Source organism: Ambystoma mexicanum, chromosome 3q (genome assembly GCF_040938575.1).
Source record: "Ambystoma mexicanum isolate Mex_15411 chromosome 3q, UKY_AmexF1_1, whole genome shotgun sequence".
NCBI classification, from domain to species: Eukaryota; Metazoa; Chordata; class Amphibia; order Caudata; family Ambystomatidae; genus Ambystoma; species Ambystoma mexicanum.
Window position 1 is genome coordinate 97067585 of NC_090926.1, and position 26522 is coordinate 97094106.

General features: G+C 44.5%; 1 protein-coding gene across 1 annotated transcript in view; it reads right to left on the reverse strand.

The window, feature by feature from the left end:
• Positions 1-26522, reverse strand: part of NCKAP1L (NCK associated protein 1 like) — a 2015530-nt gene that overhangs the window by 1359664 nt on the left and 629344 nt on the right. Inside the window, exons 19-20 of the mRNA XM_069653209.1 lie at positions 8781-8920; positions 7810-7941 (exon numbers count right to left, since the gene is read on the reverse strand). Coding sequence (XP_069509310.1) covers positions 7810-7941; positions 8781-8920 — 272 coding nt within the window. The remainder of the gene's footprint in view (positions 1-7809; positions 7942-8780; positions 8921-26522) is intronic.

A 26522-nucleotide genomic window follows, 5' to 3' on the forward strand; every position in this document is an offset into this window, starting at 1 on the left:
ATTCAGTTAAAGATTCAGTGAATGCTGTGTGAGACAGAGTTCAAGGTCAGAAGGTCACTGGTGAGATTAATCCAGATTTGGGTGTTTTTAAAGCATTGGTTTGGGAAATTCTAGGAATCGAGGATGCATGTCAGATGTTTAAAATAGGTGTTCAATGAACCTTGGAGGAGAAAGCAAACCGAAAAGAAGGGTTGGGATTCAAAGGTGTTCACTCTAACTCGATATGTGTATCCTTTTAGGAAGGATTGGGACCACTTTAGTGTTTTCCCCCCTATGGAAAGTGGTTTTGCAATCTACATAGGAGTCTGGTGTGTTTGGCTGTGTCGTCTGCTGAGGAAAGATCAAACAAAACCAGCAATGCCAAGTCTAAGGCTTGGAGAATGTGCTCATGTTTGTCAACTAGGGCTGATTCAGTAGTTCTAGATGGTCTGACCCCAGATTGGTGATTGTGGAGCTATTTTGTATCTTCAGTGCATTGTTTAATTTGGGATGTCACCTCTTTAACAATAATTTGTGAAATGTATGAGAAGTTAACAATGGGTCGGTAATTGGCTAGACTAGCTGGATGAGAGTTGGACTTTTTCAAGATAGGGATGATAGTGGCTTCATTCACTTTCAATAGAAAGAGCCTTGTAAGGGAGGCATTACATTGAGCCGAAGTAGCTGGAGATACTGATGTCATGTGAAGTTTCAGGAAGCTTGATGGCCAGAATTCTTGTTGGTCACCTAAGGCTTCTTGTTTGGTCGTTCATTTCAGCATATGTGCCTGTGTGACATGGTTCATGGTCAGGATATCTGCCTCTGTGACATAGTTCAAGGTTGTTAATAAGTGTATGGCATTCAGGTTATTCTCTGGAAGTGGGAGGTCGTTTGTGGATGGAAGGTGATATCTGTGACTTACTTGATCCAAAAAGTAGCTTAGTGCTCAATTACATTTTGGGAGGATTCTTGGTTGGATGTACGCTCTACATGTGCATGCGAGGTAGGAGATTTGCAATGGGAAATGAGTGTGAGAGGATGCGGTAGTCCTGAACATACATGTATACGTACACATACATGGGGGTCTGTAGGGAAATAGGTTTTGTTAGGAATGGTGCTGGCTGAAAACCTGAGTTGGGCAATTGAACTCTGTGTAACTGAGAAACAAGTTTGGCAAAAACAGCAGCAGTCATTATGAATATCAGACGGTCAGTTTTGCCAGCCCTTTTTTATGGAATAGGTGCATTGTGAAGGGGAGATGCAACCTCTGTAAGTATATGGGAGTCTGTTATTGAATCACAAAGGGATTCCAGGCACCTGGTGGGCGGGGGGTGTGGGGAGTTTATGGTTGGGCAATTAAACCTGATGCGGGTTGCTTTCGGGAAAGGAGCATCGATAAATCATGGATTTTCAATAAAGTTGTAAAGGTGTGGGTTGGGACCATGTGGGCTGGAATGGTAAGACGCATAGTTTAGAATGAAATGTGGACACCAACACGTTTAGGCGGTAAAGCCAGCAACTATAGATCAAAAGGAAATGTGTTTGTTCCCCTCCTCTTCACATCAATGGAATTTCCAAAGAATAGCCATGTGCATCACAAGTAGGGGTAAAGGTTTCCGACCAGATGGAACCTTAGATAATTGAAATGGGTTGTAAGCTGTGAAAACTGTGTAAGTAGGAGATGGGGCTATGACCAAATATGGAAAGGCTATAGAGAGGGGTGTAGTGTAAATATGAAACATGCAATTATAAGTTAAAGAGGATGGTGCTTAGATGAATGATTCCAATAAGAAGTGTGGGAACTGAAGGGAATATGGTTACATTGTATAGGTTTATCTAATCATGTGTGGGGGCTGACTCTAACAAAACTGCTGTGAGTGTTTGAACTGTTGCAAATTGTATAAAATCTGTGTTCTTTGTGTGGTTCAGGGAGACCGGTTAGTTTGACTCGTTGATGTCATCTAACCCCTGCTGGCAATTTGTACAATAAAATTACTTTTCAGACAAAGCGTGTACTTACTCTTTAAGGGTGGGCCTGATTTGGGTTACAGTGATCAAAGGCCCACTCCTACACTTTGTTCGGTACTATTATTTGTGTTTGGTTATAGAGTTTCTTTGCTTGATATATTGGGACAGGTAGAATTGGGATTGTCTGTGTCAAGAAAATGTGTCCAATTGGGATTTCAGCATTAGTCCAAACCTTTCCACTGCCCAAAACTTGCTGATAAACCATACATTTTGACGTACCCAATCTGGAAGAAAAACACCTCTGATGTACAAATGTCTAGCCACCCAGAAAACACACCCACACAGACGCCAGCTGTCATTTCCAACTGGGTATCTTTCAAAAAGGCAGAATAAAAAAGCCTGAATGGGAGATTTGGCAGAATTTCGGCAAAATGTTCGACCAAATCCCCCATTCAGCAGCAAGGGCTGTGGGGGCTGCAGGGGTATCCCCCGCACCCTTGTTCACTAGACAGTTAATGGGCATTGCAGGCGTGTGCCCCGCAGCTGATCTCGAACAAAGTAAAAAAAAAGGAAAGGAAAGGACCCTGTTGTGCCATATCCCAATCAAGGAAGTGAAAGGGAACAGGTGTCGAAGGGACAAAGCGAGTCAGCAGCACACAGCAAAGTGTGCTGCCGCAAGGTATGTAGAGGGGTGGGGGTGTGGATGGAGTTGCAAGTCCGTGGCTGCAATTTTCAGGGGAGAAAAGACCAAATGTTTTCGGAAAAATAATATTCACTCTTTTATCACAGGCTTCCAACCCCAATCCTCTAACTGCTCCCCTAACCATCTGCCCACCTCATCTTTCTTTTTCATATACTTTTGAGCACATGGAGACATAACGTGACAAACACTGGCATGTGCAAGTTTGTTGGTCATGCCATCTGTCCACCGGTTAAACATGCCTAAAATGACAGTTTTCTGTGAAGTACCATACATTTTGTCTAAGAAGGTTTCATTATAGCCTGGATAGTTTTAAGTGACTTTGAAGGAGTTGGTGGTCTGAAGGTTGGGCCAAATCGTCACCCAGATACATTTCTGGGATCGGTAGGTGGTGAGATGACAGCTTTTGTGAGGGATTGTTTAGGAGATAATGAGAATAACTCTACCACCTCCACCACCTCTTTTAGATTCCCTGTTTTTATGGATTATCTTAAACTCATGTGGCAGGCAAGTGACCATGTATGTCGGGAAGTTGCCCAATAATAAGGTTTCTGTTATGCCTAGAATTAGTAGGTTTGAAGGAGAGTTAGGTTGGATAGGCTAGTAGCATTATGTACTGCTAATCTAGCATTGATCAAGGCAATCTCAAATAATTAGCATATACACTTCATTTAATCATAACATTCAGGATGGGGCAACTAGGAGTATCTGTAATTTGTAGGATGACTCTAGAGCAATGCTGATTTCTGAGATGTATGGGTGTGAAAGAGTTGTTTGGAGGTTCCCAAGTTGAATGTTATTTAAGGGATTGTTATTTCTGGGAACCATCTTATAATTGGGTTTGAGGTTGGCAGACAGGGGTCTGGTGGTTTCAATATAGGCACTAGTGTTGTTGGTGAACTTGGTAAATTAATTGCCTCATGTAAGCATGACTGGCTTGGATTATCAGAGTACCATTGTTATAAATGTTGTCAGTGTTGCTACCATTCCCTCGTGTTCCACTGAGGTTCTGAGTCTCCTGTATCCTGCCATAGTGGTGGTTGATTTGACTTGGTACAAATTGGTAAGATTGGTACACCAGCAGTTTATATTGGCTGTGTAGAAGAGATGTGTCATGCTTTGTTGGGAGTTGCCATCGATATACAAATCAGAGAAAGTTTAATCTGGGTGACTAAATAGGAGTATGTGCCTGAACAATGTTTGTCCACGCTTGCTACTAATGTTTGGGTGGGTAGCACATGTACAAACAACACAAAATATAGAGAGGGCTATCTGGACAGGCAAGAAAAAAAAGAGGATTGAGGGAGAGAAATGTGGTGGGCAGGAACAGCTGCAGGCGTGCACATGCCATGGAAGGAAAGGTCCCCTGAATGATGGAGGGCGAGACAGGTTGCATAGGGGAGAGACAGTGACATTGGGGAACAGGTTGGGGAGGCCCATGTCAAGGTTGTAATGCAGTGAGAAAGAGATGTTTGAGAAGTACACCTATTGCTTTGGGTGGGGGCAGTGGAGTGGGCGCAATTGGGAAGACTATGTGTAGGGCAGTGCTAGCTATGAGAGTGGCAATGATGTTACTTGGTTCTGAGTATGAATGAATATGTAACGGTAAGAGCGCAGGGGTTACCATGGTTGATTATCATGAGATCAAAGAGGTGAGAGAGAGCCATAGATGAATAGCAAATATGGAGGCCAAATACATATTGTACTTAGCAGCCATTTTTTAACTGCTGGATCCACGAGGGAATGGAGGGCAAGCAGGTCAGCCTTCCTTCGCCTGGCCACCCAATGGCTGGATGCGCCTAGGGTCCAGATGTGAGGTCATGAGAGCTGATCATGTAGGTTTTGTTCTGCGCTGAATTACAATTCCGGGACACCTGGCTATTCCCTGATTTACCCAGGCATCAACACATGTCAAACAACGCACTGATCAGGGGGGTTTCGTTTTTCATTGCTGAAGCTGCTTGAAGATGTCCTACAAAGGCCATTGGGAGTGGGATGTGGGCTGTGTATGCTTTGCAAATTAGCCCCACAGGCACCCAGGGGTAATGGTCTCATCACGCCAGTGTGCGTCTTATCCCAGTGACCCAAAAAACCTCCCGGATGCAGATTGTGTGTGTTGCTGCTGACTCATAGCATTCTACCCGCTCAAGCGGTTCTTGTTCTCCAATCCAGGAGCTGTTAGAGGAAGGCCCTCATTCAGAGATGGTTTAGGTGCTCCGTAGATGTTGTAGGGTAGCCCACTGGTACCTGGGCTGATGTCTGGTCACCCGAGTGTGCGTCTTAGCCCAGTGACCCAAGCACTTGCATGATGCAGATTTTTTAATTTGGCCTTTGGAATTTGTCTGTTTTTCATCCCTTATAAACAACTATTTATTTATTTCTAAGTAGTCCAAAAACACATTGCGGCCACACATCATATGTGAGCTCACCTTTGCCCATAGGAGGGTAACCCTGTGCCTTTGGTGGAGTAACTGAAGGCAGAATGACAGATGAATCCAAGGCAAATGGGCTTCCTTGGCACACCCCTTCTCAGATAGATTATCAAATGCGAGGGCCACACCCAAGGTCTTTAACATAGGTAGGTGTCTGGGCTTTTCATAGTAACACGAATCAAGAAAATGGGAGATGGCACATTTTAGCTTTTCATAGAAGCTGAAGGAAAAGCCTGTGCCACTATGTTATGTTGAGTTACGTTATGTTACGCAAGGTTTTGTACAGCACTCTCTTGCCTCCCATGAGACCTCCTGGAGGAGATAAGAAAAGAACACTGTGACAGTCAACTGATATAAAAGGTTCATTTGTATGCAATGGTGCATTAATGAGCAGTTAGCAGCTTCCTAAAAACCACGTGCTCAGAAAAAAGCCTAAATCCAAGCAGGACAGAGTTTCACAAATGTGGAGATTTGTATGATAAAGCGAGCTTCCACCTGAACTCTCCAATTTTTAGGAAGCTGCGGTGGGTGTGGGCAATTAGAGTGCAGTGAGTGGGAAGGTGGATTTGGCGTAAATCTCGATCCTAAGAATCATGGTCCCTTGTCATGCATGGCTTTGTGAGCCAGACATGGGGTCTTGAATTTCACCATGTCCTCAACTCACTGCCAATGAAGGGAGGACAGGGCGGGAGATACGTGTTATATTGTGCTGAGTTTCAGGAGTATACGAGTCACTGTGTTTTCCATCTGCTAGGATTGTATGTCTGTCCAGATGGATGCTGTTAGTTTAGTCAACCTGCAATATAGCCAATGTAAGAATAGCTTGGCCTTACATGTAATGCCGACATGGGACACACCTTAATGTTTTTGAACAATAGACAGACCCTCTAGAATATGTTGTCATTAATTTCAAACTTTTTCAGAAAGAAAAAGGAAATTTTTCAGCACAAGTCTGTACATTGTGTGGCCTCTATGCCTAATTTAAATAGAATAAGCAGCTACTAAGCTTACAGAATTCGATTGTAGAATTCGGTATAGTGCATGCTGACTGAAAAGAAGCTCAGTTCTTTATTTACATTTTGCGTGGAGCTTAGTAAGCCTGCTGGAATTCGATTGGTTACAGACATGGACTCTTATTTCTTTTTTAAACTGATTCAAATGATTGGCGGGTGGGTAAAATACAAAGATGTGTGGCTTGTCAGTGATTGTCAGTGGTCAGACTTCAGCAGGTCCCAGGCAATGAGATGGCCAACGAAGAGGATGACTATTTGAGAGATTCAGTTTAAGGTGATTGGCGCTCATCCAGGAGTCGATAAATAAGATTATTAAGATCTTATGGATTCTTAAGAGACCCTAAAGGCCAAGCTTGGTATCATTGGGATAGTTGAGTAGATGTACCACCATCTGTTTCGGTTAATTAACCGGGCTAGGTAAATATTAAGCTATAAGGACACCAGATGTGATCCCTGAAAATCACCACATTGAGCAATATGAGAGCTGCAAATAAAAGAAGACACAACTAACCTTTACTTTTGTTTCTACTCAGTCCGAAAGGAGAACATTCATGCTAGGTCCTTGTGCTAGATTCTAGCGCTGAACATGTGGGAGCGGAGTGTCCAGTTCTTGACCTTGTCAAAAGCTGCCGACAGGTCCAATAGTAGTTGAGCCCCTTCCCAGATCTGTGAGAAACATCAGATCAACCAGCACAGCCAGGATGACAGGGCTTGCACTAGTCTTATCTGTCTCCCAGTCAGGCTAGAATCAAGTTATACTTCTGTGTCTCCAACAAACACATTCTTGTTAGAATATAATTCCCATTCAACAGACGTTCAATTTGATCATACAACCTGAAACAAATCATTCAATCTGAGATCTGGTATCTACTAACTGACCCAGTCTTCATATTTGTGGGCCCAGGTGATTCCCATTTTACTCCACAGAGTGCAAACGGTGAAATCATATCAGCCTCAAAATTCTGCACTTTCCCCTGCCCTTCTACTTTTGGAAAACCATAAAGAAATGTCCTGGGCCCTCTTATAATGACAGCGCTTGAAACAATTCAGCTTTTAGCCTGTGGGCTTCTGTCTACCTATCACAACCTAAGTAACATAAGTAGAGTATAACAGTTATCCCAAATATTCTTGCACCGGAAAGAACAATGTGGGCTTCATTACAAGTGTGGCGGTCTAGAATTATGGATGCCGGTCGCACTGTACCAACACCAACTTCCGGACTGCCACACTACAACTCCGCGGGCGGAGGCTGTTGCTCCCAGCAGGTCTGACCTGCCAAGCGTACCGGCACCTGCCTGCATAGTTTTCACAGTTTTCACAGAAGCACCAGCACCGTTAGCAATAGTGCTTCCGTGTGCCGACTGGGGACTAACATTTTCCGGTGCCTGACTTCCCGATCCGCCGGGACTTGTAATGTCCCAGTGGCACCAGGAAGTCAGGAGCTGGAAACGTGCTACGAGTCCAACAACAACCTGCCGGAAGCACCGGCAGGGTTACCGTCAGACTCGTTATGAGGCCATACGACTCGGCATACTGCACTATTTATAAAACATTTCTTCTATTGTCAATATCGTTTAATAGCGTGCAAACTGCAAAATTAGTAAATTTTTCAATTGCCAAAAAAATAGGTGTCATCTGACAGCAAATTAGAATAAATGTGAACCAAAGGAAGTGGAGGAAAAATCAGATTCATGGTCGGACGAGATGTATAAACTACCTGTTCAGTTGCGAGTCCAGCTGCGCACTCAGGTACTCTGCAGGGGTGACAATGTGGTCAAATACGTTCAGGCTGTTGACATAGTTTAAAGACATGGTGAGCTCCGAAAGTGTTCCATGGAGTTTGTCTAAGCTGTGAGGGAAAAGAAAAGGTTAGTTATTTGATGTGAGACTTCTCCTCCCCTCACCTTTCCCTTTCCTGCTCTCAAGGACACTAGCCAAACTATGGATCAAAAAAGAAGCAACACCTGAGACTAGGCCACAGAATAAACGTGCCCCTGGACAGTCTCCCACAAACTCAATGCAACCATTCAGCCTGGTATTTGCTAGGTAGGAATGCAATCGCAGACTCTCAAAGGGGAGAAGAAGGTGAATGCAAAATTGCTCCCAAATATTACATTAATTAAAAAATTGCCAAAACACAGATTGCCTCGAAATTCGCCCTCCTTTCTTAATCATTATCCCTATTCCTTTTTGTAAGGCAGTGGGGAATTTCTGGAATACACCCTATGTGAGCTTTTAAGCAATAGAAGAACTTTAAAGGGGATGTATGCCATACAATGGTTTATCAAACTCCTCATTGACATGTACTGGGTGGTATTATGACCCCAATACTTCAATTTTTTAACATGATGAAGTTGGATTGGGATTATTCATTTTAGAGTCCCCTCATCACAACAAAGTGCCAAACCCATTTGAGTGGGCCACAAGCTTGATAAAAACCAGCTCTATCATTTCACTCTAAAGAATTTCAAATAAAAATCACAGTTTTAGTTCTAAGTCAAAATGCAGAGTGGCACAACAAGGGTGTATCAATGGACGATAAAGGCCAGTAGGGGAAGTTATGCATTAGGTATATTTTCATGGACAATGTATCTTTTCTAGTGCAGGGTACACTGGATTGGATCTTCCTAGTTTAAAGAAAATCGTGAAGGTATTCCTTGTAACCCTCCAGAGTGCTGTGATCCGTACTTGGTTTGCAGACTTCTGTCCTTCCGAAGGCTCTCTGCCCCGGGCTTGTCCCGCTCAGGCTCTGTCTTCTTGCCGGTCACTTTGCGCAGCTTCTTGTTCTTAGCTTTGCTGATGGTCCTGGCACTGTGCTTGGGCAGAAGCTGAAAGAGAAGACACTCATTGCATGAGCTATCCCGACTAAGCCCCATCAAGTTGCCAGATACTACAACATGCTTCACAGGAGGCTAGTGGGCGGTGAATGTCTGAGTGAATGGTTGGCTGAGTGAGTAATCACAATTGCATCAGCATAGAGAGCCGTCTGAAGGTACTGCAAAGCAAGATTCTCACTCATACTCATATTCTTTTCCTTCTTGAAGACAATTCCAGAAGTAGGGGACCTAGTAACAGAGGGTTGCTTCCTCAATAAGTTAAGACAAACCAGGGAGTTATTAGCAGCCTCCCATTAAAGAAATGTACTTTTGGCAGTATAAGGAATTATTCACCACATTGGGGTCTATTGCTGGTGATGTACTTCAAGAGATTATGGGCCTCAATACAAATTTGTCAGTTTTCTAGCGGTAAATCCACCAGAATATTGAAAAACTAAATAACTGTTACCGCCACTTGGTCCGGCTGAATTACCGCTGGATTACAAGTGGTGGTAGCAATTTATGGAGTCCATAGGATTACAAGGGGATTTACTTCTGGTGGTAATTTCGCCAGCGGTAATTCCATGATTTGACTGTTTTTTGGCGGCAAGGTAGCAGAATTACCTACAGCATTTTGCTGGAGGTTTTTCCTCTGCCTCTCCACCAAAATTGTAGTATGGGTGTGCGGTAATGAGGTGGTTATGCAGTGGTAACAAAGTTACTGCTGTATTACTGCAGTTTTATCACACACTGTCATACTCATAATGGGGTCCAATATCCTGTGACAACTTTTTGAAGACATGTTGGGTTTTCAAAAGTGGAATGTTGAGAATACGCCACTTACACACGTTCCCCCACCACAGATCACTTAGTCAAGTGGCCTAGGATGCTACAGGGTGCACATGGGTTGTCACTCTATTCTTAATGGCCTTGTTTTCAGTGTTAACTAATGATGAACAATGCCATTACAGAGGTTTGTTCCCATAACGAGCATGGTTCATCTGCCTAGAGGGGCCCTCATAATCATGTTCAAAGTTACCAGATAATAGCATATGAACCAAATGTGGATGTAATTTGCCTACTTGAGGTGTCATTTTAAAAATGCCATTCATGGTTGTCTTAGCTTATAAAATGAAAATAAAATATTGAGTATTGTTCTGAAAGTAAAGAGGTTTTTCATAGTATACCAATGTAGTTTTAAGAAAGCTGGCAAAACTGTATGTGTTGTTGAATTAAAACTCCTGGTATCAGATGCACTGAATAATTCTTATGTGCAACAACGTGGGTGTTTTGCAGGTGTTAAGTGTCACAGATGGCCTCAAGAACACAAATCCCGGATAAAGTAAGGGTTTTTATTTCAGTTTTCAATTGGCATTGTGACAATCAATCAGACTCTAATCTAGGGATGGGTAATCCCACCCTAACCCAGGTGTCCATCGGCCCTGAACTGGAACTAGTGATCGGCAAAAAACTAGCTATCTGTGTATAATGGCCTAGAGTCAAATGTCTTATTTGTCTAGACTTCCTCAGGGAACTGTTTGTTTGTTTGTTTGTTTGTTTGTTTATTTATTTGTATAGCGCTCCAGACCCAGGAGTAAAAGGGCACTTAAAGGACAGGTTACAGAAGTACAATATATATAAGTTTTGCAGTTATACAATTATAGAGGTAATATACAATATACATTATATCCAAACAATGGTAGTTAGAGTAAGTGGTTAAACATTTGTATGGTATGTACAATATATACAATTAGTACTGTGCTTAGTCTATCTTGGGATTGGTTTTATCCAATAGCCAACTAATGACTAATTTCCTGAACATTGGAAGGATTTGGTCGATTTGATGTTCAGCAGCAGGGTGTTCCAAAGTTGAGGGGCAAGGACCGTCAAGCTCAAGCCACCGGCTCTTTTAGTGGTGAATCTGGGCACAGTGAAGCAGAGAGTATTGGAAAATCTAGTGATTCTAGTGCTCGGCTTTAAGGTGAGTTTGTTGGTTAGATAGGGGGGGGCTAGGTGGTTTAGTGCTTTGTGGGTGAGGCAGAAGGTTTTTAAGTCAATTTTTGTTGAATGGATAGCCATTTGCAAGATAATCTTATGTGGGAGATGTGCTCTCGCCTGGGAATGTTTAGTGCTGCTCGCAGCGCATTGTTTTGGAGAACCTGAAGTTTATTGATTATAGCTTGGTTGGCACCTAAGTAGAGGCCATTGCAGTAGTCAGCTTCGATTGTATGAGAGCCCTGGCCAGTGTGAGGCAGCTATTCGTCGATAGAAAAGGTCTGCAGGCCCTAATTAGTTTCCCATTGTAGGCGGTGGCTGAGGCGGTCATGTTGACTTGTTTGGAGAGGTTGGTATTGGCATCAAGGTAAAAGCCTAAAGTTTTCACGTTTTTAACGACTGGGATGATGTTACCATCGATGATGAAATTGGAGTAGTCAGGGCTGAGTTTCTGTAGGTTGTTGGGAGATCCGACTAGGAGGAGTTCGGTCTTCTCATCATTCAGGCAGAGGCCGTGTGTGGCCATCCATGCCTGAATGATAGAGAAGATTTTGTTAATCCTAGTGACGACGGCATTGTAGTTGCCAGTGATGGTGAGGAGTATCTGGATGTCATCTGCGTAGTTGGTGTAGGTGACACCCAGATGGTCCAGTTTATCAAAGAGAGGCTTTCTAAAGATGTTATATAGGGTGGGGGAGACACAAGAGCCTTGTGGGACACCACAGGTAATGGGGATGGGGTCTGCTGCAGCTGCAGATGAAAAGACCCTCATGGTTCAGTTGGCTAAGAAGGATTGTATCCACATGACAGCAGAGGGGGAAAAGTGGGCAGCAGATGAGAGGTGGTTGCAGAGTATTTTGTGGTCAACCAGGTCGAAGGCTGCTGAGAGGTCTAGGCGGCGTAGGATAGCTGCTTTGCTTTTGTCCTTGATGTCATCAATCTGACTTTTGAGGTCAACAAGGGAAGTTTCTGTTCCATGTTGAGGTCGAAAGCCATATTGACTCAGGCCTAGCAATTGATTGGACTCTAAGTAATCTTGAATTTGTAGTAGGCAACTCTGTCAAGGATTTTTAGCAGGAAGGGGACCGTGGTGATAGGCCTGTAATTGGTGGGAATGGCAGGGTCAAGGGATTGTTTTTTTAGAAGAGGAAGAACCCATGACTGTTTCAAGTTGTTAGGTACAGAATTGGTCGAGAAGGATAGGTTTATTAGTTTGGAGATGAAGGGGATAAGTCTCTCGCAGCGTCTTTGATGATCTTGGCAGGGCAACTATCCCCTTTACAGTTAGAGGGTCTGAGGGATCCTATACATTTTTGGACTTCGGGTAAAGAGACCATTTTGAACGTGAAGCCGGATGTATTATTGGTCGGGGCGGTTGTGCTAGGGGTGGAGGCGTTACTGTTGGAAAGTTGTAGTCGTTTGGCCTCTGTTTTGGTTTGAAGACCAGTGATTTTGTTGGCCATGGCATTTTGGATGCTAGTGCACCCTGGCTTGTCTTTCACACAAGTGTCGGTCGGTGGGTTGGGATTTTCTAATTCCTTCAGAATGGTGAAGAGTTCTTTAGCAAAGGATTGTGCATTGTTTATTCTAACATTGAAGGCTTCCTTTTTGGTGAGGATTATCTCTTTCTTGTAATGGGAGGAGATAGTCATGAGATTGCTTTTGTTTTCAGCTGAGGGATTTGTTTTCCATAGGGTTTCCATCTTGGCTTTCTTTTTTCTGAGTGTTTTGAGTTCAGGTGTGTACCAAGAGTTCAGATGAGCTCTAGGTTTACCTTTGCGTAGCTTTAGTGGGGCAACAGCGTCAATGGCATTAATCATGGCGTCATTGTAGGTGTTGACTATAAGATTAAGGTCAGCAGTGGCTGGGAGCATGTTTAGGAGGGGGAGAACCAGTGGTGTGAGAGTCTCTGCAGTAATGTTGCGCTTGTTTCTAGTCAGACAGGCTGGTGCGTGGGGGCGCTGCTTGGGGTTAGGGTTGTTAAAGTTAATGTCGAATGGTATGAGGGAATGGTCCATCTATACAAAAGGTTGTGGGGCTTTGCAGGTGATATTGCAGTTATGGGCCGTGACCCAATCGATAGTTCTGCCTTTCCGGTGGGTAGGTAGTGTAATGACTTGAGTAAAGTCATGCTCAGATAGGGCATTAGCCAGGGAGGCGGCAGGAGTGTTGTTAGGGTTGTTATACCCTAGATTAAAGTCTCCTAGAATGATATTTTGGGAATGGGGCTTAGAGTTCTCGGCTATGATGGAGGTAATGTCTTCCTCGAAGGTACCTGTGGGACCTGGGGGTCTGTATATTAGTTGCAGAGTAATTGTGCTCTTAGGGGTGGTTTGTATTTTAATGGTGAGTTGCTCGCATGATTTTAGTGGGAGAGAGGTGATGGATCTGAGGTCGAGAGAGGATTTGAATATGACTGCTACACCTCCTCCACGAGCATTAGGTCTGTCAGCTCTGAGGATGGAGTAATTTTCGGGAATAGCAAGAGTTAGGTAGGGTTCTGCTGCTTCATGTAGCCATGTTTCTGTAGTAGCAAGGAGGTCGAGATCTGCTGAGAGGATGATGTCAGCAATTTCGTCGGGTTGAGCAACTAGGGATCTGACATTGAGTAGTGCTCCTTTTAGAGATGCTGTGTTGGTAGCATTAGCGCTATTCTTATTGGTGGCCTTGGTCATAGGTGTTGCTCGCAACTTGCTGGATGTGGTGTGGAGTCTAGAGCCAAGTCTGTTGTTGAGGGCAGAAAAGGTGGGGTTGGTTATGGGACGGTATCCTGGTGGATTGGGAGGGTTGGGGTTGGTAACAGTGTAGTCATCTTTAGTGGGGTTGGTAGTGTTGGGTAAGGTGTTAGCTAGTGTGGCACTGACTTTTGTAGTGTGGTGTTGGTGAACAGTATGTGGCTATGGTGGTAGGGTGGGCAGGAAGGGTGTGGGACAGGGGATGGGGTGGTGTCTTGGGCAGCCGAGTTTAGCTAGTTCATTATTGAATGGTATGTAGCTGTTGCTGCTAAATGGTGTATTGTTGTTCATGACACAAAAAGGGAACATGGTGAGGATGAGCCAAGGGAGCATAGTTGGGAGTGCGGCGTTGGCTGGGCTGCTAGGCTAAGGACGGGTTAGGTGGCTATAGGTTAGGCGCAAGCAGGTGAGCACAGTAGGTAGTTGGACAGAGTGTGGGCACGAGCAGGTTTGGCTAGAGCTGTAAGTTGGCAGAGACAAGTATAGATAGTCAGTTTCAGTTTTGGTAATAGAGTATGGAAGTAGGTAGATGCATAGATGCACTTTGGTAGTACAATGCAGGCATAGGCTAGATTCGAAATTGCTAATATTGTGCAGAAATGTGCAGTTTCAATTATGCTACAGCAAAGCAGACATAGGCTAGATTCGAAATTGCTAATATTGTGCACAAATGGGCATTTTCAATTATGCTACAGCAAAGCAGGCATAGGCTAGATTCGAAATTGCTAATATTGTGCAGAAATGGGCATTTTCAATTATGCTACAGCAAAGCAGGCTCAATTCGAAATTGCTAATACGAGGCAGAGTGGGCTGGATACTTCTGCTAATGCAGTGCAAGATCCTAACCCAATGGGTATTAATAAAGGTCACGCAGAAGTAGTGGTTGGCAGAGTAGAGTAGATGCAAGTTATGCATTGATGCATTATGTGGCAGTTTGTGAGCACAACGGTGCAAGATGGACCTCGGGAGTGGCAGTGTTAGGAGGTGCATGAACACCGGTTCCGTGATGGTTGGGGAACAGTTCAGCTCACTGGCTGCAGTGGGTGGGCAAAGTTGTGGAGGAGAGCAGCATGCTTACCCTGTTAGATGGAGGGATGGCACAGGAGGGGCAGGGGTCATGGCCCTAGGCTTGACGGCGTAGAAAGGCGAGGGACAGGCACTGTGCCTTCGATGTGTGCCTAAGATCGTGGGCCGGCTCCAAGCCTGCCGGCTTGTGGTTGGCTGTAAATTCGGAAGGTAAGCCAATCACAGTGCGCACAGTGCTGAGAGGCTGGGTAGGTGGCTGTGTAGATGACGGTCGGCCATCTTGGAAGGTGGAAAGCCTCGTGGCTTTCAATGGAAGTTGATGTACGCACAGTGCCGATCTGTGTTACAACGTGCCAAAAGCAGGAGTCAGACACATAGATGGCATGATTCAAAGTGAGATTTATTTATATGAAAAGAAAACCTTACTATCCCTAACTCTAGAGGGATTCCCCTAACTTACTATACAAAAATTTCGGTTCAGTCTAGCCAGAATGTCTGTTCAACGAATAATCTGTTCTCCGTCCAAACTCCTGATCTAGGCCTATCATTTCTAACCGAAAATCACTAAATACTATTCAGGAGGCAAAAGGTTTTAACCTTCCAACACTAAACACTTGGAATACAAATTAGGATGCCAGGTGAATAGATCCCTTCTCCTGACTCAGTTCCAACAAGCATTTCCAAGGTTTTAGTTTGTCTGTTAACCTAGAGTCTGATTTGCCAACCAGGAAAATGTCTCCCTTCTCTTGGTATAAAAAGTTCCTTGGTATGATCAACAAACACTTCTCATCAGGTGTTGTAACTCCTGCCACAGTTCCCCCAGTGGGTGTTGCACTTTCCTCCTCTGCACCCTGGGAAATGGTCCAAAGATCCTCTCTTTAGTTCTCTGGTGATTTACCAATGATTCCCAACTTCGAACAGTATCTCTCTTGATGAGATTGGTATGAGGCTGTTTACTTTTGACTGACACTGCACAGTTCTATTCTTCAGTAGTTTATTCACTGCTAGTTTGCAGAGGGAAGCCACCCCCGGTGTCAAGATTAGAGTACTTTCCCCCAGTGGCTTTATCTCCACTGGGTCAAGGGAGAATTCACCCAATGCACAAGTTATAGTTTCTTTCACCAGTAGCCTTATCTCTGCCAATGGGCCAAGGGAGATTACTCCCCGATGCACAGGTCACAGTTTCCTTTACCAGTAGCCTTATCTCTCCCGATGCTCAGATTACAGTTTTTTTCACTAGCAGATTTTCGCTGCGCCTCCCTGTATTCCCACTGGGTCTCTCGTGCCTCCTTTTACCTTCTTCTCAACAGCAGCACGTCACTGGTTCTTCCTAGGACTAGGGTCTGTGTGGCAGCTGCTCTGGTTTCTCTGTTCGGTTTCTGCCGTTCCACGATGACTCTGCGGTCCTGGTCTCAGCACGGTGTCGGTGTGGTTGTTGGACCAAATGGTCCACCATATCAAGGTCATGCCACAGTTTCTCCTCTCTGGTGTTACAGTCAGGTCTCTTCCTGCTGTACCCTCACAGGACTCCCTGTGCTTGGTGCTGGTCTCCTCCGTTCTGCAGTCTGTGCTCAGAGTTTGTAACTCCTGCATGCTGTCTGCTCCATTCCTACTGCTGTTCCTAGCTGTACTTGAAACTTTGTTAAGTCCATTATATCTTTTTATACAATGTTGCAGTTTCCCCCAGCGGACTATCTGAGTCCTTTATCACTTTCAAGGGATTGATCTTCATACCTCCTCGAGGCCTCCTCGTCTCAATAATTGAGGAGTCTACTTTGTTACATCTCCAATAGGGGAATCCTCCCCTGAAAGGTCCTTCTGCATGTTACCACCCCTACGGGGATTACTGGTTAGCTGCCACACCACCCAAGTCTTACAGGGAACGTCTTCCTCCTGGGGAGAAGTGACATCATCTGATGATTTGTCAAAACAATCTGTGAAACACATATCCAGGACCCCGGTTAGATAACGCCTTCCAATCACTCTGGGGCACTCACTTGCTCTTCCACACCTTTATATTCCTTCTATCCCTAATGTACTACTCTCTCTATCCCTACTTCACTACTCTCCTCCCTCCCTTTTATCATTCTCGTCTCCCACTCTTCCTCTCCCTCCCTATTTTCTGTCCCTTCGATGTTCATCTTGCTATGATCTACCATCAGCTTTTGATTTTACTCCCTACTACTTTCTCCTCTTACACAACTATACCTCTCCCCTCTAGACACTACTCATCCTCCAACCTATACTCCACTATTACTCCCACCTCTCCGCCATTACTTCTCCTACCTCTACATGACTACTACTCCCACCTCTGCACCACTACTATTCCATGCCACCTTCTCCTCGTTCAACCTTTCTTCACTCCCTCACTCTCCCTGAATCCACTCCTCCTCTTACTCCTACCACTCTTACTCACGAACCATACCGGCACACTCACAGCACAGTACCATGTCTCCCACTTTTGTTTTAAACTGCCTCAAGGCTCCTTTTCACCATCCATCCGGTGTCTTGGTCTGTAACCTCCTTTTCCTCTGACCTCATCCCAGTAACCCACACCTTCCTGTTTCTTGTCACCCCTTTCCTCTTCCTACCTCCATTTGGCTCTCCCCTTCTGGTTCCCCAGGCCAATTTTTCCTTATCTTCCCCACCTGGTAGGTTGGACAAACAATTATCACATATATGGCTGTATAACCCCTGCACCCCTTTCTCTCATTCAGATTCATGATGGATCGGCAATTGCGGCACACTAACATCAAAGTTGCAGTCTGAGTGAATGGTTAAGTCATTTGTAAGGCAAGCTATATTAACGAGCCACATCACATCTTGGTCACCAGTGAGAAGTTGCATTGGCAGATATGGATTACAGTCAGTTTTCAAAATCTGCTCTGTTGCATTGGTGTAGATGATTGTGGCTGTTGGGCAGCGTGGCTTGCAGTGTTATGCACACTCATCGTGCCTCGGGTTGGTCACACCTACGATGTTCCACGAGAATTCCATGGGTTACACAGTTGGTTGGGTTGCACTGTAATTTAGGCATCCCTCAAGTGGCTCTTGTGTTCTGCGTACTCTTTGCTGGGGCTGCTTGTAGTGGTAGTTCTCTAGGAAAATGAGGCAAAGACTGACCAGCATTTGGCACAAGAGGTATGAGGTGATTAAGAGTTGTGTGTAAATATGAAGGTCTATCTTGGTATAATCAAACAGAGATGTGATTTACTGGCTTTCAATACTATGGTGTGTGTAATTGAATAGGCGCACTAAGGCTTGTAAAAATATAGCAAGACCAACCTAGTGTTCAATTTACATTTCCTGTCTAAACTAGAATACTAGGGAAATATGGCACCATTCCGAAATGTGGCAAATGTCAGACTATGGAAGCAAACACTGTAACTTGTAACCATGAGTTATTGGCAGGCACTGTGTTCCTACACATAAACAATAGCTACCACTCTTGAATCTGTGTCTTGTTACAATTACGCATTACCATTTTCACTTTTGGGAAGTTGGGGAATTGACCAATGAACTTGTTTTCCCAGCACAGTGAGATCACCATTACAGGATAGCGCTGAGGCAAGAAAAGGCATAAATGCCAGACCCCATGTTGCTGCACAACAGGCACGTGATTGTTCCTTTACTTACCATATATTGGACACCGTGTTTAAGATGGATAACACACAAAGTGGATACCATCATTCAGCGTTTAAGAACAAACCTAGGGTAAGGTAGGGTTTTGAGCACTAGAATCCTGTGATGCATGGGGAAATACATATTTTTGGGACTTTCTTCTTCAATAACATCTAGACATACAAACGAATTTCTGTTTTAATACATGTACAAAGATACTGGGATTTCAACAGAAATACAGCATAGTTATTTCTATCTTAATGCTGGAGGTACCCGTGTGCTGACAACCTTTTGGTAAGAGCACAGTATAATATAATGCAATACTTTGGTTTCAAGTCCTTTATCATAACAATGGGCCTCATTACGAGCATGACGGTAGCCGTGCCTGTACGGCAGGCACGGCTACCGCCATGCTCGCTACCGGCACCGCCACCCGCGATTGGGCAATAACAGGCCCATTACGAGTTGAATGGGCCGGTTATTGCCGATTCGCGGGTGGCGGTATTGCCGGGTTCCCGATCCCCATTCTGCCACATATGGCAGAATGGGGGTGGGGAGCATGGATGCGCCGGCACCGTTGATAACGGTGCTGGCGCAATTACGAGTTATGCTCGCAGGAGCCACACAGCCCACCAGGTAAGACCTGATGGGCTGTCAGGAACCCACGAGCAGATGTCATAATGCGACGGGACGGTATGAACGGTGCAGGTGCTTTGCACACTGGATTTCTTATTTCATAGGAATCAACTGCCTCCTTAGTAGCTGTCCTTGTAACTCGGAGCACACAAACTGCATCTCCTGCTGCCAGGGGCACAACTTCTGCCCCTTAGACAACCCTGGGCTGGCTTCTCGGCATCGGGGAACAAGCCCTTTGATTGAAAGGGAAAGGGACAGCCTTTCCACTCGGCCCCCTTATCCATCGCCAGTCCGCTACTCAGAGCTCCCGCTGCTATGTCAAGCTGTCTCACACCACCTCTCCTTGTAGTCCCCAGTGTCTCAGCGTGCTGTGTACCCCAGACTTTTCCACAGTAGTTCCCTCCTACGGCTCAACTCTCTTCCAAAAAGTTCCCGCCTAATCACACAGGCTTCCCTGCTGCTGCTCTCTGTGTTGCTTTTTCCTCCTAGTTTTATACATCTGCAACCCTCTAACAGGTTGCATGTGTGCTCTCTCAATCAGCCATACCTGACCATGATTAGGAGGACATGCCTGACCTTCACACCAACTTGCAGGCATCTTCTTCGTCCCAGTACCAAAGTGGTGAAAGTGTGTGTTGTTCATTACTCTCAGTTGGCTCTTCCTCGTCTCAGTACTGTCAAGTGTCCCATATGGTGAATTGAAGGGAAACTGACATAAATAACCCATAAGGATCAGTGGAGGGTTAGGTTGTTCATCACTAGGAAAAGGGGATACCTTGTCTCCCCTGAGGTCATCCGACTCGCAATCCTCAAGGACCCTCGACACAGGATATCCTCCTTCGCTTCTCCGTCCCCAGGGTTAGGATCCAAAAGCAATGGCCTTTCCAAGGTCACTTGCGCAGAGGATCCAAGGTATTCAGGAGTGACAAAACCATCAGGTTTCTCGTAATGTTCAGTGAAGGCCACCTTTTCAATCAGGTGATGGAATTTGGGGTGGAGGAACGAAGGGAGAGTGACCACTTTCCCCTGAATCTCAGTCTAATATGGACAGGGCATCACTATTAAAATCAAAGGCATGGCCAGAATGAATGTTCTATGGAACGGCTGAATAAACTGAAAATGAATGGCTGCTTCTGCTCTGCAGACGTACATGACTGCCGCAAGGCGCTATTGAAAATAGAGCACATTGCAGAAGAAACTCTGCTAGCTTGTGAATTACTTACTGATGTGCTGCATAAAGAAATATATGAAGTGGTGGAAAGACAGGGCAGACTGGGTCATGGTACAAGAACCTGTACACTATGGTGTGACCAGGATTGCAGAGCCCATACAAGTCAACTATTTTTGGGACTCAAGGATGGCTCCAGATATGCGGGAGAATGGTACAGGCTAAAAAGAAAATATAAGAAATTTTTAAAACAAAAGGAAAAAGCTGCCACCATGAAACAATGGGATATAGTCACCCAGGCAATAAACAGGAATAACCACCGGTTGTTCTGGAAACCTTTAACCAAAGGACGGGGAAAACCGGGAAATGATCATATGAGAAGAAAGATGGGTGACCCATTTTAAAAATATTTTCAGATAAGCTACCCTTAGGGGTATGTGTTGGTCACGGTGACTGGTGGTCCCCTATCCTCTCAAATCCGTTTGAAGCAATTGAGGGGGTTGGGAGGATTCCGACCAAGTGGCAGGGCAGGATTATAGTCCCTATCTTTAAGAAAGGTGATATAGATGGCCCCACCTGCTACTGCCCTACTTCCCTATTGGACATCGCAGCAAAGATCTATTCTAAATGTATGTTGGACAGATTAGATGACTGGGTAGTGGAGACTAACACACTGGGTCTCCTTAAGGCGGATTTTAGGAGTGGTTTTTCCACACTGAACCACTGTTTGATGCTGTCACTAAATATTGTAAATTCCGCAGAGTGGTTATTTTTGCTGCCTTTTTAGATCTGGAAAAGGCTTTTGACAGGATCGAGAGAGGCATACTGTGGAAGAAACTAACAATACTGGGGCTACCAGAAAATTTGTTGAGACTCGCGCAACAATGCAACGCCCAAACTAGGATTTCAGTCTGACATGGGGGAATAGGGGACAACAGCACATTTTTTGATTCAAACAAGGGGGTAAAACAAAGCTGCCCCCTGGTACCACTGCTTTTTATTCTCTTCATGCAGGATTTAGACCCTACAAAGCAGGGGTGTTGCTAGATCTGGAAAAGGTCCTGGGCTATGCTAATGTTGGGACTGTCGGGACACAGGGCTAGCTAGCCTTTTGGTTATAGCTCTTGAGATTCTACCTGGAACTACAGCCAAAAGACCGGGGCCCCTCAGCACCCCCTAGCAATGCCTCTGCTACAAAGCATAACAGCAGGGTGTGCCCACCTAGGCTGAGAGCCAAGGAATTCAGCGCTCTACGCTGACGACACTGTAATCCTGGCACTGAATCATGGACTTAACTATGCTACGGAGTTAATAAAGCTTTACAAATTAAAAATAAACAAGCAAAACACTAAAATTGTTACATTTGGAGGTAGTAGACTCAAATATGTACTTTGGCATTACCTTTTCGAGAGACTGCAAGTGGTCGCAACATATCAAACAACAGACAGAAAGAGACAGAATTAATGTTCAGCCTTTACAAAGGTTTTATTTCAAATATGGCACCGAAGATTGTATAAATGCATTGAGGTTTTTAAATGCAAAGTTTTAACTCAAATGCTTTATGGGCGTGAGATGTTGGGTTACTGTTCCTGTGAACCCCTTAAAGAAATGGTTCGGTAAACATTTTTTATTGCCCCTACGGGTCGGCCATGTGTTTTTAAGCCTAAATCGCTCGATTTTTGAAAAATTTCCTATGGACCTTACCCGAGTTTTCGTCCATTAAACACACGCGAAAACAGACAGTAGGGCGCCGCCATTTTGTGATAATCTTATCACTTGCCGCATCGCCCTGGCTGACCTGCTTTTGCGGCACTAAATCATATCCCCGCCCCTGAGCCTGACATTATCAAAACATTCATATTCCCCGCCTCTCTCCGTGACTTTTCTGTGCTGCGTAGGCAAACGCGCCCAGTCGTCTTCTACGCGACTTCACACAGAACCCAGAAACCAACACAGATCAACTCACAACACAGAGCGCCACAATTCGGAATATGAAAATGTACTTTAAAATCAAACAGCAACACAGTACATTTGGTAAAGTACATTTATTTGACATTAAATGTTTATAGAATTTCCATATGAACTCGGAATGCCATTTATTTTCTTTTATCTCTATCCGCAAATCCGTAAAAAAGTTTGTTGTGAGTCACGCGCTGTTCCTTTATGGTACACAACGTGTTGGTTTTCGTTAAAAGAAACACTTTGGACGCGCAGTGAACCGCAAGGCTGTTCCATCAAGTAGGCACTAGGCCAGCGTAAAGGTTGATATGTTGCTTCTAGCAGCTAGTACCGCGTAAGGGCATATGGGCCCTTGGCGATCGTCCCATAAAATCGGCAAAGTGGTGCAATTGCAATTTTGGCATCAAACTCTAGGGCTTCCAACTGGCGGACCGAGCAGTGCGCTGAGAATTGAGTTGGGTATCCAGAGTATCACTTCCCCAGCACAAGCCACACAACTAGCCTACTTTGCGAAAATAATACTAAATTTAAACACAAATCCGAATCTCCAGTTGGGATTCTCATTCATGGAAAGCCGCCCGGAAGTATATAAACTGGAATGATATAAGAATGGAAGCAGGCTATGGGAAAGGTTCCTGGTTCGAAGAGGAACAGTCAATCACGACCAAGTTAATACAGAAATCAAAACTTGGGCGAGAGAAAACTCGTTGATGGTGGATGGGGGGAAAATCTATGCTTTACTGTCTCTCGCAGCCCATGTAGAGTATAAGAGGGCCCTGTGTGCCCCGGGGCCGATACTAGATTTAGATTCCCTGGCAGGGCGAAGACTCCTACTTAAACAGTGGTCCAAGTGGGCAGGAGCTCCTCTACTTTTTTTTTAATTAAGTTTTACTGTTCCTATACTTTTATTTTAAAATGAAACCATTCCGGAATGGTTTCGTTTTAAAATAAAAGTGTAGGAAGAAGTTGAATCTTGCACTTCAGTGCAATGCACTGAACGTTCCCTGAAACAGCATGTGCATGTGTTTGAGGGCTTTTATAGTGCGTGTGAGGGGGCATGGCGATGGGGTTTGTTGGGAGTGGGGGGCAGGCCAGTAGGGAACATAGTTCCGCTACTTCTTTAAATACACTTCAACCACTGTACTTAAAGCCAGGTTAAAACTGCTTCCACTGGCGAAAAGAACTACCTGGTTAAAGGCTCCAACAAAATACAACTGTGATATGGGTGCGGATAAAGATCTGGTGCACTTTATTTCATTATGCCCATTTTATAAAAGGGAGAGGATGATATGGTTGGGTCCTTATTTTCTAGCATTAAATATTAGATCTTGCAAGGAGGCGATGTTTTGAATTTTTAACTGCACTAACTCACAATTTCTTTATGATCTGATGAACTATCTAGGTCAGTCTCGAAAGATGAGGCTCTGCAGGACACATTTTGGTACAGGTTTATGAGGAAAGGTGTGAAGGTGATATTAAACTGTAAAGGATGTGGTTTTAGTTGGATTAAGTTATATTTTATCGATATTTATATCCAATCTTGTTTTATGTAATGTGCTGTGATCTACTGCATTTATTATGATAATGAAGAAATCTGAATACAAATGTTATGATGTTGACGATGAGACTTCATGCATAAGTAACATCTACATCTCTGGTAGATAGCAGTTATTAAACCTCTGTAATTTCCATGTACAATATTCAACTCCTTATGTAAAAAATAATGAATTCTGCCTATTCAATACAATACATGGATTTACTTTTTCTCCAACATGGCATTCTCTGCAGATTCCTGTACTTTATCATTTTTCACAGTTGATGTGGAGGACCCTGGAATGCTTTATATTTTTAAATGTTTAATCTTACACCATAAAGCAGCCAAAATATATGTATCATTTACATGCATAAATAACTTTCAATGCAGAAAGCATGCACTTTATTCATGTTAAAGGTCTTTTTTAGAATGCACATTGTGCAAGATAAACTCTAAACAATGTACTTTTCTGTCTATACTTTAGTATCATTTTGTCCACTTTAGTTTTTATTTTCCATGTAGTTTATGGTTGCACCAGAGAGAGCTTTATCTCTCTTGCACACCTATCACACGCATCTCGCCAATGTAGTCTTTGGACCCTCAGCTGCTTCGTAAAGCAAAGGCTGTTAATAGGACATTGTTTGATCACACTCAAGAACCTAGATGCATTTTAAGTTTGGTTTATGTTTAAACAGAAAAACGACCGTAAATGCCAACTGTACTGTACTTCACAAGTCTGACAAACAATAAAATCCCATTGTTAGGGAGAATTGTCATTTTAGTGTTTAATTCCTCCCTCCTTAGAGACCTCCCAGCTCTTTTGCTGGACTTTGGGACTTTTTAATTTTAACCTTGGAGGGAGCGAGCCCTTTTTCTCTCTCACCCAGGTGTTTTGGTTTGATTTGAACACTGTGTTTCTTTTGGTTTTGGAGTCTGACAAACTCCATAGGCATCATCTTTTCACATTGTGTCACACAGCACCTTTAGTGCAGTGACACAGGGACGTCTCTCAGATTTCCCAAAGGTTTAAATACCTTCTCTTGGTTAAACTACTGTATCCAAGAGCAGTAAAGTGAAATTGACTTTACTTACATTTGTAACTGTCTAGACCCAGCACACACTATCTTACAATATGGTGGTAGAGGGGGTTACTTAGTATCCCCTTTGTCTAGTATCTCATGTAACATTTTTATGTTACCCTTTCTACAATGAATGGCTGGTGGCAGTGGTGTTCTTTTTCCTACCATTGTGTTTTTCTACCGCAAGCTGCAATTGCAGGTGCAGTAAAGCAACCATGGGTCCCCATTTTGTCAAAATGGCCCTGGTCTTCTTTTTTTGCCATTTCTTGTTGCAAAGGCCCTTCTTGACATTTACTCTGCGCACCAACCCAGGTTTGGTCCCTTTGTTTGTTTTGTCTTTGGCGAGTTTCACTGCTGAAGCCCGCCTCTGGCTTCAGCGTGTCTGGCAGGTAGGAAGTGAGGGAAGTGCCCAAAACCCCCGGTGCTTAATCCCCTTGGTTACAGGAATGCACCCAAAGGTGACTGACTGGCTGGCTGTCCTTGGAGGACAGACACCCTGTCGTGTGAGTGACAGCTATGCTGCCAATGAATGGGAGAAACCTGCATAAAAGTCAAGGTTTTCTGCTTGTAAGGCAGAGTCAACCACTGGACAAAGGAATTAGAAGAAAATCTTGGAAGAGACTCCTGCTCCAACTCCTGGACCATTGGTTTGCCCGGTGAAGCCCTGCTGCAGTGCTGAAGCTCCAAATTCACCTCGATTAAAGAAGCCCTGCAAAGGACGACTTCTTCCCTTGCGATAGTGGGACCAATCGACCCCAAAGCGAACTCGTCTGGACATCATCTCAGAGCTTTCTGTACTTCTATTCTGCTGCAGGAACCGATTGCCAGGGAGAGGAACACCAGGATCAAGTGCATCATTTTTAAGTCAGGCCCAAGCTCCAGGAAGATCCTCCGGACTCCCATGAAGCAGGACTCACCAAGCCTGAGCCACCTCAACAGAGTGCTGGACCCCAGATGTGAGGAAAGTCCATAAGGTATCCGAGAACCACGGTGGTGCTATTCACGAGAAGCTGAAACCGCGAAGTGCAGCTGATCTGAAGTTTACCCATTGCTGCCGCCGACCTTCAAACCGCAGTGCAGACATCCTTCCTCTTGTCCCCACGACTGAGGCCCAGGAACAACAGGATCTGCCATACTATAACTGGAATAGAAGTCAGCTGGAACCAATTTCTTCAGACCTAAGGTACTGTAAATAAAGGGATATTGTCAAGACTAGCTGGTGTCTCCCCCAACTCCTCCTCATCTGTATCTTCACGAGAGCTCCCTGGAGGTTCAGAGGTCTTCTTTCTTCTTGGTGTCCTGCTCTCCTTGTCTTTTCTCTCCTTTTTGTGATGCAGATATGGACGAGCTCCCTCGGTGGCCGCCCTGACTGGATTGTGATCCAGGTCCAGGCGACCGCCGAGGAGCAAGCCCCCTTTCAGGGAAAAAGCCTTTCGGCAGAAAAAACCCTGGGTGAATTGGAATCTGTCCTCCTTTCTTTCAGGCAGCACAATGGAGACTATGAGTACTAGAAACGTACTCCTTAAGTTCAATTAAAGTTCGGTGCAAATGTCCGGCATACGCTGAATTGACTGAGCACCCAGCCAAGGTCCATCCAGCACGTATTAGAGAACAGGAAAGTGCTAGAATGAAATGCACAGTGCAGCGGCAACAGTCCGCAGTGTGATCCTTAAGACTGGGACGGCTTCAGAATAAAGGTAAGTCATGGGGTGAAAAACAATAAGGTAGCAAGGGTATATATGCAGAAGCAGAAGATGGAACTAACAGGCAAATAAGAAAGAGGGCGCAGCCTCCGAAAATGGTTAAAGAAAGAAAACTGCGATATACGCTAACAGAATAGTACTAGAAGGAATAATATACA